This window comes from Triticum aestivum, chromosome 2A (assembly GCF_018294505.1).
Source record: "Triticum aestivum cultivar Chinese Spring chromosome 2A, IWGSC CS RefSeq v2.1, whole genome shotgun sequence".
Taxonomy (NCBI): Eukaryota; Viridiplantae; Streptophyta; class Magnoliopsida; order Poales; family Poaceae; genus Triticum; species Triticum aestivum.
Window position 1 is genome coordinate 68,338,471 of NC_057797.1, and position 18,726 is coordinate 68,357,196.

Consider the following 18,726-nt stretch of genomic DNA (forward strand, 5'->3'; position numbering starts at 1 on the left):
AAGGTGTTTTTGTATTTTTGGTTTAATAGATCTAAAACTAAAAGCAAAGGAACATAGATCGCAAAGGCAAATATAATAAAGAAGAGACCCGGGGGCGTAGGTTTCACTAGTGGCTTCTCTCAAGAAAAATAGCAAACGGTGGGTGAACAAATTACTGTTGGGCAATTGATAGAACTTCAAATAATCATGACGATATCCAGGCAATGATCATTATATAGGCATCACATCCAAGATTAGTAGACCGACTCCTACCTGCATCTACTTCTATTACTCCACACATCGACCGCTATCCAGCATGCATCTAGTGTATTAAATTCATGGAGAAACGGAGTAATGCAATAAGAACGATGACATGATGTAGACAAGATCTATTTATGTAGAAATAGACGCCATCTTATTATCCTTAATGTCAACGATACATACGTGTCGGTTCCCCTTCTGTCACTGGGATCAAGCACCGTAAGATCGAATCCATCACAAAGCACCTCTTCCCATTGCCAGATAAATAGATCAAGTTGGCCAAACAAAACCCAAATATCAGAGAAGAAATACGAGGCTATAAACAATCATGCATATAAGAGATCAAAGAAGACTCAAATAACTTTCATGGATAAAAAGAGATTGATCTGATCATAAACTCAAAGTTCATCGGATCCCAACAAACACACCACAAAAGAATTACATCATATGGATCTCCAAGAGACCATTGTATTGAGAAATAAACGAGAGAGAGGAAGTCATCTAGCTACTAACTACGAACCCGAAGGTCTACAAAAGACTACTCACGCATCATCGGAGAGGCACCAATGGACATGATGAACCCCTCCGAGATGGTGTCTAGATTGGATCTGGTGTTTCTGGAACATGCGGCGGTTAGAATTGATTTTCGTCGACTCCCCTATGGTTTATGGAATATTGGAGTATTTATAGAGCAAAGAGGCGGTCCGGGAGGCACCCTCCAGGCGCTTCTCCAGCCCATTGGATGTCTTCTGGTCCAAAAAAATCTACAAAAAGTTTTGCTGCGTTTGGACTTCGTTTGATATTGATTTCATGCGATGTAAAAAACATGCAAAAAAGGGCAAGCGGCACTTGGCACTATGTCAATAGATTAGTACCAAAAAAGATATAAAATGATTATAAAACATCCAAGAATGGTAATATAACAACATGGAACAATTAAAAAACTATAGATACGTTGGAGACGTATCAGCGTAGCGGCCTTGTCCCGTTCACAACCACCTCCTCGTGGATTGGGTGGGGCGGTAGGAGAGTGAGCATGGCCATGCGGGGCAGCGACGGCCGGGAGGAGTGGGGCGGACGCATGTCCTCATCTCCGCCTCCCACCAGCAGGAGATGGTTAGCGCCAGCACCAGCCGGATCAACTTGGGACGCGCTGCTCAGCGAGGCGGCGGCGGCGTCTCGGCAAACCACGAGCGCATCAGATGTGGTGGGTGGCCTCTGGCCCATCGTCGGTGCAAGTGACCGGCGAGAAGCAGTGGCAGAGTATGTGCTGGCAGCGAGCAGCATCGGCGGAAATCCATGACGGCCGGTGTGTGCGGGAAGGAGAAGTGTGGCGGTGAGGAAAGAAGGTGGACGAGGGGTGGATGGGACCCACGTGTGGGCCCTCCTTTAATTTAACAATCAATGTCATTTATGTTGACCATATGACCTGACCAGCGGGCCTGGTATGTTAGAAATTGGATTAATTTACCTCAAATCGATCATAATTGTTTATAGAGAATATTAGTAAGAAAATATGTTTACTTTTTAGGCGCCTAAGGACTAAGGTAGTAAATTTGGAATTAAACTTAGAATGTGATGGTTTTTTGCAATTCACTCCACCTTATTAGCTTAATGTTCTCTTAATGCATTATCGTCACGGCCTGCAGGATGAGCCATCTCCATGTTACTTCTGCCTGCAGGATCAGGACGACACGGACCACATCTTGTCCATTTGTACGTATGCAAGAGAGGTCTGGTGCACTCTCTGGGACACACTCCACATTTCTTTGGTGGCTTAGAGTGAGGGGTTGTTTTCATAGAGCGGACAAGAGGGGTTTCGACACTCTGTTCATTGGGACTATCTGGACCTTGTGGAAGCAACGGAACGCAAGGGTTTTCAACAGAGTTGACCAGCAGCTGAGACTCAGGGACGCGGCGAGGTGGATCCTAGACGAGTTGGCCGACTGGAAGCTTGCGGCTGGTGGTGTAGGAGGTCTACAACGTTTGGTGAGAATAGCCTAGTTTCTTTCCTTGTTGGTGTTGGTGTGGGTGTGTGTTTGCCCGAATGTTCGCATTTGGGACATACTTCTTGTAAATGACTTTGCTCTCCTTCTATAAAAATAAAACACATCATTGACGTACTCTCGAAAAAAAATGCATTATCGTCATGTAATATCCTCTTAGCTTAAAGGTATCAATCTCACCCACCTCTGTCCAGGCGTTTGTTATCATTGATGCAATGGCCCGAAATGACAACTGAAGAGATAAATGTACACCCAATCTTTCAACTTGCCGGCTTAATGGTGCAAACATGTGCGGCAAACGGCGATGACACCAGAAGATGAACCCAAAGCGTCATGTCAGGCACCGATGTATAAACGTTCGGAGGATCCAACGAATTAATAGAGTACAGTAATTAGACAGGGATACAGTGCAGTACGTGGGCACGCAAATGGCACAATGCCAACACTGGCGAACTGGAAATGTCGATCGATCATTCCTTGGGCTTGGGCTGCTTGACTATCATGACGGAGCAGTGCGCGTGGTGGGCGCAGTAGTCGCTCACGCTCCCAAGAAATGCCCTGCAAGAATTGCCCAGGTTCAGACACAATCCATGACCACTAGCTCTGCAGCACGGGGGACTGGAGAATGGAGATAAATAAATCAGTTACCTCTTGATGGCGCCGTAGCCATGGCTGCCGACGACGAGCAAGTCGGCGTGGTGCTTCTCGACGGCGTTGCAGAGCACGTACCTCGGCTCCCCGTCGATCACCTTCACCACTCCCTGCACCTGCGATCGATTCCAGATGTGGCTGTTAAGCAGAGCATGCAGCAATCGGCGTGATCTTGTTACTCGTTTCTGGAATTGGTAGTGGATGTTACCGAGTTGGCGGCGCAGAGGCGGCGAGCCCTGTCGACGACCTCCTCGGCCCTCCTGCGCAGGTCCGCGTCCACGTACCTCACCACGTCCCCGGCGGCGGCTGAAAGTGAAATCGACCGATCCCCAGAAATCAGCGCTCCGGCCGGTTCAGATAAGCAAGAATTAGTTAGGGAGGGGGTCGCGGACGGCACGTACCGGGGCCGCCGAGCGTGACGACGGAGGACACGGCCGGCTTGGCGTGGACGACGACGAGCTCCACCGGCGCCCCGGGGCCGGCCGTCTCCGCCACGTAACGCACGGCCCACTCGAGCGCGCGGTAGCTGTGGTCGCTGTCGTCCACGCCGACCAGCACCACCGTCTTGTTGGTCGTCCCCTCCTCCACCGGACTGGCCTCCGCCGCCGCCGCCGCAGACGCTGCCTCGATCCCCGCCATCATGAACAAGAGTCAACTATGGGACGATTAGAAATGATGAGAGAAGGTTTCTTGGCTCGATCTGATGTGGTTTGCTTGCCGTCCTAGCTTGCAGGCCGCGGGCTATTTATGCGAGCTGGAGATGTGAGAAGTAGGCGCACCGATGAAACCGCGGAGGCCAAGTTGCGTGTGGCCGCTGACTGACCGGAGATAATGGATACTGGCGGCACGCTGCCCCGGTTTCCGTTTGGTTTTCTGGCTTTCCACTTCTCGACCGTGATCTTCCCGCTGAACTGGATGGCGACGGCGCGGGGGCACGGTGACTGTTTCTTTTCCTTCGGTAGCTCAGTGCGTGCCGATTTCTGACGCACTCGAGATGCGTGTTGAGGTAGAACAGAATGAGTTTTGAAAGCAGGGCACTTTCTTTTCGCCAATAAGAGCAACTCCAACGGGCTAACCCAAATGGACGGCGCTTTTGTCCGTTTTTTATTCGTCTGGGTTGGCCGTCCGCCCGCCGTCCGTCCTTTTTTAGTTTTGAGGTGGCAGTGCGTCCAACGGGCTGATCCATTTCATGACCGCGCGCGTTTTAGATCATGTTGTCGCCCTGGTTTTGGCGCACCAGCGCGCGGGGGAAAGCGGCCTAGCACGCGCTGGTTTTGGCGCTCCAGCGCGCGGGAAAGGTTCGCGCTCGCGCCGCGGTCGGCGCTCGTTATAAAAAAGGCGCTCCCTCCACACTCTGTCTGCCGCCCACTCTCGCCGCCTCTGCGCCACCATGTCAATCCGCCGCCTGGGTGCTTCGGATTTTCGCAGAGTCCGCGAGCGCCGCTCCGGCGCCTTCTCCTCCGAGATCTGGTTTCGCGAGAAATGTCTCATCCTCGGCACCTTCGACACCGCAGAGGAGGCGGACCGCACGCACGACGCGGCAGCGTGCGCCTCCTGAGGCCTCGTTGGGATATGAATTTTCCCAACGTGTCGAGTCAGCGGGCGCAGGATCTGGCGCCTCTCCCGCGGCTTTTCACCGACGAGGATCGTCGTGTCCATCGGAGACGGAAGCGTCGCCTCGCCATCGCGGAGAAGAACGTGGAAGCCTTGGTGGTGTGGCGTGGAGGCTTCCCGCGGGACAGCGTCGACGAGCGCCAGTTCTACAAGCAAAGGAGGTTGGAGAGGGACGTGAGGAGGAGGGAGCGAGCCGCCTATCGGGAGGACAAGCGTTCGCGGAAGCAGGCAGCTCAATTGAAACTGAAGCTACGAGAAACGGCTGGTTGGGACTTTGAAGACGAGGCGTATGCTGACGCCTACATTCAGACGTCGGAGGACATTACCGAGTCGAAGTCAGAAATCGACGAGTAGTGGTCTTTTCTTTTTATCTGCGTACGCTAGAATAATCTAAGTATCCATTTTTATCTGAAAAAATGGCCGGCGGCGTAGCAGGCGGGTGAGAGTGTGAATTCAATGTGCCACCGACCAGCGGGCCCGGTAAGAAAAGAGGGCGAGCGCGCGCGTCCGTCTTGTGCCCGCGCCAACGTAAATCAGACTTAAAAATAGGCCATGAATGGGTCGATAGACGGACGAAAGCAGACGCGCGTCCGTTTGGACCAGCGTGTTGGGCCGGTTTTTTTGTCCATGCCAATTTAAACGGACAACTACGAACAAAATGAGTCGCCTCATTTGAGTTGCTCTAACGCGACGTTCCTTGCTGAGGCCACCAAGCGAACGAATGAACTTTCTATGTAGGAGGTTTGTTTAAGGGCATCTCCTACCCCTAAAACAGATATGGTGTCTGTCCGCGGACGGATCCGCGGAGAGTGATACATAAGTCGGCCGTTCAACTATGTCTGCATAAATTTGAAACCATATCTAAATAGACCAGACGAATTATATACAAACCAGATTATTTTCATCTAAATCGAAACACACTCATTACATTTTTAATATATTTCATTAAACAAAAGTGACCAGACATAAAGCTGATTTAATTCTACGGTGACCGTCCTCCAAATCCTTGTCGTTCCTCTTTGTGCCCATGCGAGACGGTCGTGTCCACGTCCGATGAAGATGAAACCCGCGAAGTGATGGTGATATTTCCAGCATGAAAGAGTAGGACATAGGACATAGACCGGATTACTTGGGACTCGAGGCCTCGCCGCCTTCCATGCACTACTCCTTGTCGGAGTCCGCGATGTGTCTGCCGCGGACTACTATTATTTAGGAAACTACTCCCTCCGTTCCATAATATAAGATCGTTTTGCAAGTTGTTTTAGCTCGCAAAATGATCTTATATTATGAGACGCAGGGAGTACTACTTACAATTTGTTTTTTAGAATCACCAGGGAGAGTTTCCGCACCTGAATATATTGCTCAAAGTGGCCAAAAAGCCTGAGTAGTGATCTAGTTTATAAAAAAAACCGGATCGAAAACCTTAACAAATTGACCATGTTTATAAGGGAAACCGAGCCGAAAAACAGAACAAGGCACGACCTAGCTAGCAGACATAAGACATCACCACGAGAGACACAAGTAGATGTGGGGTGTCGTCGAGAGATCACAATACCAGGACTTTGCAAACAGCCGAACGCATCGTCGGGCATACCGGCCCCCATGGCACAACTCAGGAGCAACCACAATCAACGAGTGTCATCCCAGACACGAACCTTGACTGAGCCTCCGCCACAGAAGAACGGCACGATTAGCAAGTTTGAGAGGCATCTTGCGCCATCCTTGAGCAAAGATGAGTCGAGACAACACCAAGAGCACGAAGCTCGCCGCAACACAACGGTAACCATGAGAGAGTCTTGAGCAATCATCACCAACCTGAGCCGCACGAGAACACCACCACCGTAGACGAAGAGCTCCAATCAACTGAGACCATCCATGATGCCTCAAGGCTATTGGTGCTGTTGGGGAACGTAGCAGAAATTCAAAATTTTCTACGCATCACCAAGATCAATCTATGGAGTAATCTAGCAACGAGGGGAAGGAGAGTGCATCTACATACCCTTGTAGATCACTAAGCGGAAGCGTTCAAGTGAACGGGGTTGATGGAGTCGTACTCGTCGTGATCCAAATCACCGATGATCCTAGTGCCGGACGGACGGCACCTCCGTGTTCAACACACGTACAGTCCGGTGACGTCTCCTACGCCTTGATCCAGCAAGGGAAGAAGGAGAGGTTGGGGGAAGACTCCATCCAGCAGCAGCACGACGGCGTGGTGGTGCTGGAGGAGCGCGGGACTCCAGCAAGGCTTCGCCAAGCACTACGAGAGACGAGGAGGGAGAGGGGTAGGGCTGCGCCAACAGGGAGAGCAAATCACATGTGTTGGGCAGCCCCAAACCTCAAGTATATATAGGGGGAGGGGAGGGGCTGCGCCCCCACCTAGGGTTCCCTCCCTAGGGGTGGCGGCAGCCCCCAGATCCCATCTGGGAGGCGGCCAAGGGGGAGAGAGAGGGGGGCGCACCTAGGGTGGGCCTTAGGGCCCATCTGCGCCTAGGGTTTGCCCCCTCTCCTCTTGAGGACGCCTTGGGCCTTGGTGGGAGGCGCCCAGCCCACATAGGGGCTGGTCCCTTCCCACTTATGGCCCACGCAAGCCTCCGGGGCTGGTGGCCCCTCCTGGTGGACCCTCGGACCCCTCCGGTGGTCCCGGTACACTACCGGTGATGCCCGGAACACTTCCGGTGGCCAAAACCATACTTCCTATATATCAATCTTTACCTCCGGATCATTCCGGAACTCCTCGTGACGTCCGGGATCTCATCCGGGACTCCGAACAACATTCGGTAACCGCGTACATACTTTCCTTATAACCCTAGCGTCATCGAACCTTAAGTGTGTAGACCCTACGGGTTCGGGAGTCATGCAGACATGGCCGAGACAACTCTCCGGTCAATAACCAACAACGGGATCTGGATAGCCATGCTGGCTCCCACATGCTCCACGATGATCTCATCGGATGAACCACGATGTCAAGGACTTAATCAATCCCGTATACAATTCCCTTTGTCTAGCGGTACGGTACTTGCCCGAGATTCGATCGTCGGTATCCCGATACCTTGTTCAATCTCGTTACCGGCAAGTCTCTTTACTCGTTCCGTAACACATCATCCCGTGATCAACTCCTTGATCACATTGTGCACATTATGATGATGTCCTACCGAGTGGGCCCAGAGATACCTCTCCGTTTACACGGAGTGACAAATCCCAGTCTCGATTCGTGCTAACCCAACAGACACTTTCGGAGATACCTGTAGTGTACCTTTATAGCCACCCAGTTACGTTGTGACGTTTGGCACACCCAAAGCACTCCTACGGTATACGGGAGTTGCACAATGTCATGGTCTAAGGAAATGATACTTGACATTAGAAAAGCTTTAGCATACGAACTACATGATCTTGTGCTAGGCTTAGGATTGGGTCTTGTCCATCACATCATTCTCCTAATGATGTGATCCCGTTATCAACGACATCCAATGTCCATGGTCAGGAAACCGTAACCATCTATTGATCAACGAGCTAGTCAACTAGAGGCTTACTAGGGACATGGTGTTGTCTATGTATCCACACATGTATCTGAGTTTCCTAACAATACAATTCTAGCATGGATAATAAACGATTATCATGAACAAGGAAATATAATAATAACCAATTTATTATTGCCTCTAGGGCATATTTCCAACAGTCTCCCACTTGCACTAGAGTCAATAATCCAGTTCACATCGATATGTGATTAACACTCAAGGTCACATCCCCATGTGACTAACACCCAAAGAGTTCTGTGTTTGATCATGTTATGCTTGTGAGAGAGGTTTCAGTCAACGGGTCTGCAACATTCAGATCCGTATGTACTTTGCAAATTTATATGTCATCTTGTAGATGCAACTACTACGCTACATTTGGAGCCATTTCAAATAACTGTTCTACTTGGAGCTATTCTAAATTGTTGCTCCATTATACGTATCCGGTATCTCTACTCAGAGCTATCTGGATAGGTGTTAAGCTTGCATCGACGTAACTCTTTACGTCGAACTCTTTATCACCTCCATAACCGAGAAACATATCCTTATTCCTCTAAGGATAATTTAGACCGCTATCTGGTGATCTACTCCTAGATCACCTTTGTACCCTCTTGCCAGATATGTGGCAAGGCACACATCAGGTGCGGTACTCAGCATGGCATACCGTATAGAGCCTATGACAAAAGCATAGGGGACGACCTTCGTCCTTCCTCTTTCTTCTGCCGTGGTCGAGCTTTAAGTCTTAACTTCATACCTTACAACTCAGGCAAGAACTCCTTCTTTGACTGATCCATCTTGAACACCTTCAAGATCATGTCAAGGTATGTGCTCATTTGAAAGTACCATTAAGCGTTTTGATCTATCCTTGTAGATCTTGATGCTCAATGTTCAAGTAGCTTAATCCAGGTATGTGCTCATTTGAAAGTACCATTTAGCGTTTTGATCTATCCTTGTAGATCTTGATGCTCAATGTTCAAGTAGCTTAATCCAGGCTTTCCATTAAAAAACACTTCCCAAATAACCCTATATGCTTTCCAGAAATTCTACGTCATTTCTGATCAACAATATGTCAACAACATATATTCATCAGAAATTCTATAGTGCTCCCACTCACTTCTTTGGAAATACAAGTTTCTCATATGTTGGGGAACGTTGCAGAAAACAAAAATTTTCCTACTCGTTTCACCAAGATCATCTAGGAGTTCATCTAGCAACGAGTGATTAGATGCATCTACATACCTTTGTAGATCGCGAGCGGAAGCGTTCAAAAGAACGGTGATGATGTAGTCGTACTCGACGTGATCCAAATCACCGATGACCAGCGCCGAACGGACGGCACCTCCGCGTTCAACACACGTACGGAACAGCCACGTCTCCTCCTTCTTGATCCAGCAAGGGAGGGAGGAGAGGTTGAGGGAGATGGCACCAGCAGCAGCACGACGGCGTGGTGTTGATGGAGCTGCAGTACTCCGGCAGAGCTTCGCTAAGCACTATGGAGGTGGAGGAGGTGTTGGGGAGGGAGAAGGAGGCAACCAAAGGCCAAGGCGTTCAGGTATGAAGTCCCTCCTCTCCCCCACTATATATAGGAGGGCCAAGGGGGGGTGGCCGGCCCTAGGAGATCCAATCTCCTAGGGGTGCGGCGGCCAAGGGGGCTTTCCCTCCCCCCCAAGGCACCTAGGAGGTGCCTTCCCCTCCTAGGACTCTTCCCCCCTTTAAACCCTAGGCGCATGGGCCTATGTGGGGCTGGTGCCCTTGGCCCATTAGGCCAAGGCGCACCCCCTACAGCCCATGTGGCCCCCCCGGGACAGGTGGACCCACCCGGTGGACCCCCGGGACCCTTCCGGTGGTCCCGGTACAATACCGATAACCCCGAAACTTGTCCCGATGCCCGAAACAGGACTTCCCATATATAAATCTTTACCTCCGGACCATTCCGGAACTCCTCGTGACGTCCGGGATCTCATCCGGGACTCCGAACAACATTCGGGTTACTGCATATACATATCCCTACAACCCTAGCGTAACTGAACCTTAAGTGTGTAGACCCTACGGGTTCGGGAGGCAAGCAGACATGACCGAGACGACTCTCCGGTCAATAACCAACAGCGGGATCTGGATACCCATGTTGGCTCCCACATGCTCCACGATGATCTCATCGGATGAACCACGATGTCGAGGATTCTATCAACCCCGTACGCTATTCCCTTTGTCTATCGATATGTTACTTGCCCGAGATTCGATCGTCGGTATCCCAATACCTCGTTCAATCTCGTTACCGGCAAGTCACTTTACTCGTACCGTAACGCATGATCCCGTGACCAGACACTTGGTCACTCTGAGCTCATTATGATGATGCATTACCGAGTGGGCCCAGTGATACCTCTCCGTCATACGGAGTGACAAATCCCAGTCTTGATCCATGTCACCCAACAGACACTTTCGGAGATACCCGTAGTCTACCTTTATAGTCACCCAGTTACGTTGTGACGTTTGGCATACCCAAAGCACTCCTATGGTATCCGGGAGTTACACGATCTCATGGTCTAAGGAAAAGATACTTGACATTGGAAAACTCTAGCAAACGAACTATACGATCTTGTGCTATGTTTAGGATTGGGTCTTGTCCATCACATCATTCTCCCAATGATGTGATCTCGTTATCAATGACATCCAGTGTCCATAGTCAGGAAATCATGACTATCTGTTGATCAACGAGCTAGTCAACTAGAGGCTCACTAGGGACATGTCGGTGTCTGTTATTCACACATGTATTACGATTTCCGGATAACACAATTATAGCATGAATAAAGACAATTATCATGAACAAGGAAATGTAATAATAATGCTTTTATTATTGCCTCTAGGGCATATTTCCAACATCATAAACTTTGTATACACCCAAAATCTTTGATCATCTCATCAAAGCATACATTCCAACTCCGAGATGCTTACTCCAGTCCTTAGAAGGATTGCTGGAGCTTTGCATACTTGTTAGCATCTTTCAGGATTGACAAAACCTTTCGGTTGTATCACATACAACCTTTCCTCAAGAAAATCGTCGATAAAACAATGTTTTGACATCCTATCTGCAAGATTTCATAAATAATGCAGTAATCGCTAATATAATTCCAACAGACTCTTAGCATCGCTACGAGTGAGAAAGTCTCATCGTAGTCAACTCCTTGAACTTGTCGGAAAACATCTTAACGACAAGTCGAGCTTTCTTAATGGTGATACTTACCATCATTGTCCGTATTCCTTTTAAAATTCATATGTACCTAACAACCTTACGACCATCAAGTAGTTCTTCCAAAGTCTACACTTTGTTTTCATATATGGATCCTCTCTCGGATTATATGGCCTCGAGCCATTTTGGAATCCAGGCCCACCATCATTTCTCCATAGCTCGTAGGTTCATTGTTGTCTAGCAACATGACTTCCAAGACAGGATTACGTACCACTCTGAAGTAGTACGCATCCTTGTCATCCCACGAGGTTTGGTAGTGACTTGATCTGAAGTTTCATGATCACTATCATAAGCTTCCACTTCAATTGGTGTAGGTGCCACAGGAACAACTCCCTGTGCCCTGCCACACACTAGTTGAAGAGACGGTTCAATAACCTCATCAAGTCTTCACCATCCTCCCACTCAATTCTTTCGAGAGAAACTTTTCCTCGAGAAAGGACCCGATTCTAGAAACAATCCCTTATTGCTTTCGGATCTGAGACAGGAGGTATACCCAACTGTTTTGGGTGTCCTATGAAGATGCACTTATCCGCTTTGGGTTCGAGCTTATCAGCCTGAAACTTTTTCACATAAGCCTCGCAGCCCCAAACTTTTAAGAAATGACAGCTTAGGTTTCTCTAAACCATAGTTCACACGGTGTCATCTCATCGGAATTATGTGGTGCCCTATTTAAAGTGAATGTGGTTGTCTCTAATGCCTAACCCATAAACTATCGTGGTAATTCGATAAGAGACATCATGGTATGCATCATATCCAATAGGGTGCCATTATGATGTTCGGACACACCATCACACTATGGTGTTCCAGGCTGTATTAGTTGTGAAACAATTTCCACAATGTCTTAATTCTGTGCCAAACTCGCAATTCAGATATTCATCTCTATGATCATATCATAGATATTTTATCCTCTTGTCACGACGATCTTTCAACTTCACCCTGAAATTACTTGAACCTTTCAATAATTCAGACTCGTGATTCATCAAGTAAATATACTCAACATCTACTCAAATCATCTGTGAAGTAAGAACATAACGATATCCACTACACGCCTCAGCACTCATTGGACTGCACACATCAAAATGTATTACTTCCAACAAGTTGCTTTCTAGTTCCATTTTACTGAAAACGAGGCTTTCAGTCATCTTGCCCATGTGGTATGATTTGCATGTCTCAAGTGATTCAAAATCAAGTGAGTCCAAAAGGTCCATTTGCATGGAGTTTCTTGATGCATATACACCAATAGACATGATTCACATGTCTCAAACTTTTCAAAAACGAGTGAGCCCAAAGATCCATCAACATGGAGCTTCTTCATGCGTTTTATACCGATATGACTTACGTGGAAGTGCCACAAGTAGGTGGTACTATCATTACTATCTTATATCTTTTGGCATGAACATGTGTATCACTACGATCGAGATTCAATAAACCATTCATTTTAAGTGCAAGACCATTGAAGGTATTATTTAAATAAACAGAGTAACCATTATTCTCCTTAAATGAATAACCGTACTGCGATAGACATAATCCAATCATGTCTATGCTCAACGCAAACACCGACCTCGATGGTAGAGGGAGCGTGCGATGCTTGATCACATCAAGCTTGGAAAAACTTCCAACACATATCGCCAGCTCACCTTTAGCTAGTCTCCGTTTACTCCGCAGCCTTTTATTTCGAGTTTACTAACACTTAGCAACCGAACCGGTATCTAATACCATGGTGCTACTAGGAGTACTAGTAAAGTACATATTAACACAATGTATATCCAATATACTTCTATCGACCTTGCCAGCCTTCTCATCTACCAAGTATCTAGGGTAAATCTGCTCCAGTGGTTGTTCCTCTTATTACAGAAGCACTTAGTCTCGGGTTTGGGTTCAACCTTGGGTTTCTTCACTAGAGCAGCAGCTGAATTGTCGTTTCATGAAGTATCCCTTCTTGCCCTTGCCCTTGCCCTTCTTGAAACTAGTGGTTTCACCAACCATCAACAATTGATGCTCCTTCTTGATTTCTACTTTTGTGGTGTCAAACATCGCGAATATCTCAAGGATCATCATATATGTCCCTGATATATTATAGTTCATCATGAAGCTCTAGCAGCTTGGTAGTAATGACTTCGGAGAAACATCACTATCTCATCTGGAAGATCAACTCCCACTCGATTCAAATGATTGTTGTACTCAGACAATCTAAGCATAAGCTCAACAATTGAGCTTTTCTTCCTTAGTTTGCAGGCTAAGAAAATCGTCGGAGGTCTTATACCTCTTGACGTGGGCACGAGCCTGAGATCCCAATTTCAGCCCTCAAAACATCTCATATGTTTCGCGATGTTTCAAAACGTCTTCGGTACCTCAACTCTAAACCGTTTAACTGAACTATCACGTAGTTATCAAAATGTGTATGTCAGATGTTCGCAACATCCACAGACGACATTCGAGGTTCAGCACACTGAGCGGTGCATTAAGGACATAAGCCTTCTATGAAGTAATGAGGACAATCCTCAGTTTACGGACCTAGTCCGCATAATTGCTACTATCATCTTTCAACTAAATTTTCTCTAGGAACATATCTAAACAGTAGAACTGAAGCGCGAGCTACGACATAATTTGCGAAGACCTTTTGACTATGTTCAGGATAATTAAGTTCATCATATGAACTCCCACTCAGATAGACATCCCTCTAGTCATCTAAGTGATTACATGATCCGAGTCAACTAGGCCATGTCCGATCATCACGTGAGATGGACTAGTCATCATCGGTGAACATCTTCATGTTGATCGTATCTTCTATACGACTCATGTTCGACCTTTCGGTCTTCCGTGTTCCGAGGCCATGTCTGTACATGCTAGGCTCGTCAAGTCAACCTAAGTGTTTCGCATGTGTCCCGAGGCCATGTCTGTACATGCTAGGCTCGTCAACACCCGTTGTATTTGAACGTTAGAATCTATCACACCCGATCATCACGTGGTGCTTCGAAACAACGAACCTTCGCAACGGTGCACAGTTAGGGGGAACACCTTTCTTGAAATTTTAGTGAGGGATCATCTTATTTAAGCTACCCTCGTTCTAAGCAAATAAGATGTAAAACATGATAAACATCACATGCAATCAAATAGTGACATGATATGGCCAATATCATTTTGCTCCTCTTGATCTCCATCTTCGGGGCTCCATGATCATGGTTGTCACCGGCATGACACCATGATCTCCATCATCGTGTCTTCTTGAAGTTGTCTCGTCATCTATTACTTCTACTACTATGGCTAATGCTTTAGCAATAAAGTAAAGTAATTACATGACGTTTATGTTGACACACAGGTCATAATAAATTAAGACAACTCCTATGGCTCCTGCCGGTTGTCATACTCATCGACATGCAAGTCGTGATTCCTATTACAAGAACATGATCAATCTCATACATCACATATATCATTCATCACATCCTTTTGGCCATATCACATCACAAGGCATATGCTGCAAAAACAAGTTAGACGTCCCCTAATTGTTGTTGCAAGTTTTTACGTGGCTGCTATAGGTTGCTAGCAAGAACGTTTCTTACCTACGCCAAAACCACAACGTGAATTGCCAATTTCTATTTACCCTTCATAAGGACCCTGTTCATCGAATCCGATCCGACTAAAGTGGGAGAGACAGACACCCGCCAACCACCTTATGCAACTAGTGCATGTCAGTCGGTGGAACCGGTCTCACGTAAGCGTACGTGTAAGGTTGGTCCGGGCCGCTTCATCCCACAATGCCGCCGAATCAAGATAAGACTAGTAACGGCAAGTAAATTGACAAAATCGACACCCACAACTATTTTGTGTTCTACTCGTGCATAGAAACTATGCATAAACCTGGCTCTGATACCACTATTGGGGAACGTAGCAGAAATTCAAAATTTTCTATGCATCACCAAGATCAATCTATGGAGTAATCTAGCAACGAGGGGAAGGAGAGTGCATCTACATACCCTTGTATATCGCTAAGCGGAAGCGTTCAAGTGAACGGGGTTGATGGAGTCGTACTCGTCGTGATCCAAATCACCGATGATCCTAGTGCCGGACGGATGGCACCTCCGTGTTCAACACACGTACAGCCCGGTGATGTCTCCTACGCCTTGATCCAGCAAGGGGAGAAGGAGAGGTTGGGGAAGACTCCATCCAGCAGCAGTACGATGGCGTGGTGGTGGTGGAGGAGCGCGGGACTCCAGCAGGGCTTCGGCAAGCACTACGAGAGACGAGGAGGGAGAGGGGTAGGGCTGCGCCAACAGGGAGAGCAAATCACATGTGTTGAGCAGCCCCAAGCCTCAAGTATATGTAGGGGGAGGGGAGGGGCTGCGCCCCCACCTAGGGTTCCCTCCCTAGGGGTGGCGGCAGCCCCCAGATCCCATCTGGGAGGCGGCCAAGGGGGAGAGAGAGGGGGCGCACCTAGGGTGGGCCTTAGGGCCCATCTGTGCCTAGGGTTTGCCCCCTCTCCTCTTGAGGACGCCTTGGGCCTTGGTGGGAGGCACCCTAGCCCACATAGGGGCTGGTCCCTTCCCACTTATGGCCCACGCAAGCCTCCGGGGCTGGTGGCCCCTCCCGGTGGACCCCCGGACCCCTCCGGTGGTCCCGGTACACTACTGGTGATGCCCGGAACACTTCCGGTGGCCAAAACCATACTTCATATATATATATATATATATCAATCTTTACCTCTGGACCATTCTGGAACTCCTCGTAACGTCCGGGATCTCATCCGGGACTCCGAACAACATTCGGTAACCGCGTACATACTTTCCCTATAACCCTAGCGTCATCGAACCTTAAGTGTGTAGACCCTACGGGTTCGGGAGTCATGCAGACATGGCCGAGACAACTCTCCGGTCAATAACCAACAGCGGGATCTGGATACCCATGCTGGCTCCCACATGCTCCACGATGATCTCATCGGATGAACCACGATGTCAAGGACTTAATCAATCCCGTATACAATTCCCTTTGTCTAGCGGTACGATACTTGCCCGAGATTCGACCGTCGGTATCCCGATACCTTGTTCAATCTCGTTACCGGAAAGTCTCTTTACTCATTCCGTAACACATCATCCCGTGATCAACTCCTTGATCACATTGTGCACATTATGATGATGCCTACCGAGTGGGCCCAGAGATACCTCTCCGTTTACACGGAGTGACAAATCCGAGTCTCGATTCGTGCTAACCCAACAGACACTTTTGGAGATACCTGTAGTGTACCTTTATAGCCACCCAGTTACGTTCTGACGTTTGGTACACCTAAGGCACTCCTACGGTATCCGGGAGTTGCACAATCTCATGGTCTAAGGAAATGATACTTGATATTAGAAAAGCTTTAGCATACGAACTACATGATCTTGTGCTAGGCTTAGGATTGGGTCTTGTCCATCACATCATTCTCCTAATGATGTGATCCCGTTATCAACGACATCCAATGTCCATGGTCAGGAAACCGTAACCATCTATTGATCAATGAGCTAGCCAACTAGAGGCTTACTAGGGACATGGTGTTGTCTATGTATCCACACATGTATCTGAGTTTCCTAACAATACAATTCTAGCATGGATAATAAACGATTATCATGAACAAGGAAATATAATAATAACCAATTTATTATTACCTCTAGGGCATATTTCCAACAGGTGCAGCCGAAGGGCAACGAGCGACCGAGTCCACACCCGGACGAAGAGTCACACGCAGCCGAGTCTACATCACAACAGCGGCACCGCCGGCGAAGCCGAAGGGCATCAAGGAGCCGAGTCTACACCTAGATCGCTTCACCGTGCACACCAGCGCAGGTCAGCCGCGCCACCACCACCACAACACACACCACCATCGACCCCAGTCGGCCACACAACCACACCACCAGTCGCACCACCACCACCAACCACCGACCGCAAGCCAGCCAAACACCACCCAAACCTCAGGTAAGCAAAATGGAGCAACTTCTCCGAAGACAGGCACCACCAAGGTGGTAACGACGTCGTGGATGCCGCTGCCATCCGATCCAGGAGCTAGATCTAAGGCTTTCACCCGGGGAATGAACAGAGTAGGCGAAGGAACCAATGCATCACACAACGGTACCTCCAGGAAGGGATCCGACGCTGCAGAGCGCCGCTACCGTCGATGCCGACCGAAGCCGACATAGGGCTTTCGCCCGTAGCATCACCCTCGTCACCATTTTGCTGAGCCACGTCGCTGCTGAGACCGGAGCCACCACCGCAAGGAGGGGAAAATCTCCTGCTACGGCGACCGAGCGCCTGTCGGACTAACACCAGACCGCCGAAGCAGCCAACAGGGGTGGAACCGAGCAAGGCGCGTCAAGGAGTGCGAGATCCGCGAGAGGATGGGAGCAGAGGACGCACCTAGCCGCCCCTGACTTGGATCTAGCAGGGAAGAGAGAAGTGGCTGGACCACCGGCCTGGCCATGCCACCCGAGCAGCGGCAGACGGCGCGACCATCATGCGTGACGCCAAGGAACGCAACCCTGACGCCCACAGCCGGCCGCAGGTCCAGCGCGCCGGCCAGATCCGCCCCAGAAAGGGAACGCCCGTGCGCGCCACGCCCCGGCGCCGGCGAGCAGGCCTCGCGGCACCACACCGCCACCCTGCCCCCCAGCGCTCCGCACCCCTCGCCTTCGAGCACGGAAGAAGTCGCCACCGGGACGACCCGACCACCCAGCGCTACGCGTCCGCCGCGGGATCTCCCCGAGCCACCTTCGGAGGGCAGGTGCCGCCGCCACCGCGGCGAGACCAGCGGCAGCGGCGGAGAGGGGCGCACGGGAGGTGGCCGCCGGCGACGGGCGAAGTTTCCCTCGAGTCGCCCGAGCGAAGCGACCCGGGGTCGGTTTCAAAACTCCCTACTTACAATTTTATGGACAAGCGCATAATGATAATCATTAGAAAGGCAATTTCTTCACATTATATACTACTCCCTCCGTTCTTAAATATTTGTCTTTTTAGATATCTTAAATGGTTACCACATATGGATGTATATAGACATATTTTAGATTATAGATTTACTCATTTTGCTCCGTATGTAGTCATTTGTTCAAATCTCTAGAAAGATAAATATTTAGAAACGGAGAGAGTAATCATTAATTAATGGCGAGACATGTGAATCCCAGTCCCTTGAATTGCAGAGAGGGAAAGGGAACAGGGAGCGCAAGGGGAGGAGGATGCAGTAGAAATAATTGTAGCTCTAGACAACAACACGCACCCAAATGGGCAATGAAGAAGGCCACGAACTAGACACGCCCGTCATTGTCTAGCACCACGGCTTGCACCGCCACGCATCCCGGTTGCTGCATGGCGTCATCCATGCAAAAGAAAAATAAGTAAAGCTACTCCTTCTCTTAATTTTTCTAAGGCCTTAAAGACATTTCAGACAATATACAAAATAACTTATTTTCAGTTGTCTGAAATGATTTATAAAAGT

General features: G+C 48.9%; 1 protein-coding gene across 1 annotated transcript; it reads right to left on the bottom strand.

The window, feature by feature from the left end:
• Positions 1 to 2,387: 2,387 nt before the first annotated feature.
• LOC123184759 (universal stress protein YxiE) lies at positions 2,388 to 3,736 on the bottom strand. The gene is made up of 4 exons (XM_044596825.1): positions 3,299 to 3,736; positions 3,106 to 3,203; positions 2,895 to 3,013; positions 2,388 to 2,804 (listed from the first exon to the last, which is right to left on the bottom strand). The coding sequence occupies exons 1-4, from the start codon at positions 3,537 to 3,539 to the stop codon at positions 2,717 to 2,719; spliced, it is 546 nt and encodes a 181-aa protein (XP_044452760.1). The 5' UTR covers positions 3,540 to 3,736; the 3' UTR covers positions 2,388 to 2,716.
• Between the last annotated feature and the right edge of the window lie 14,990 nt (positions 3,737 to 18,726).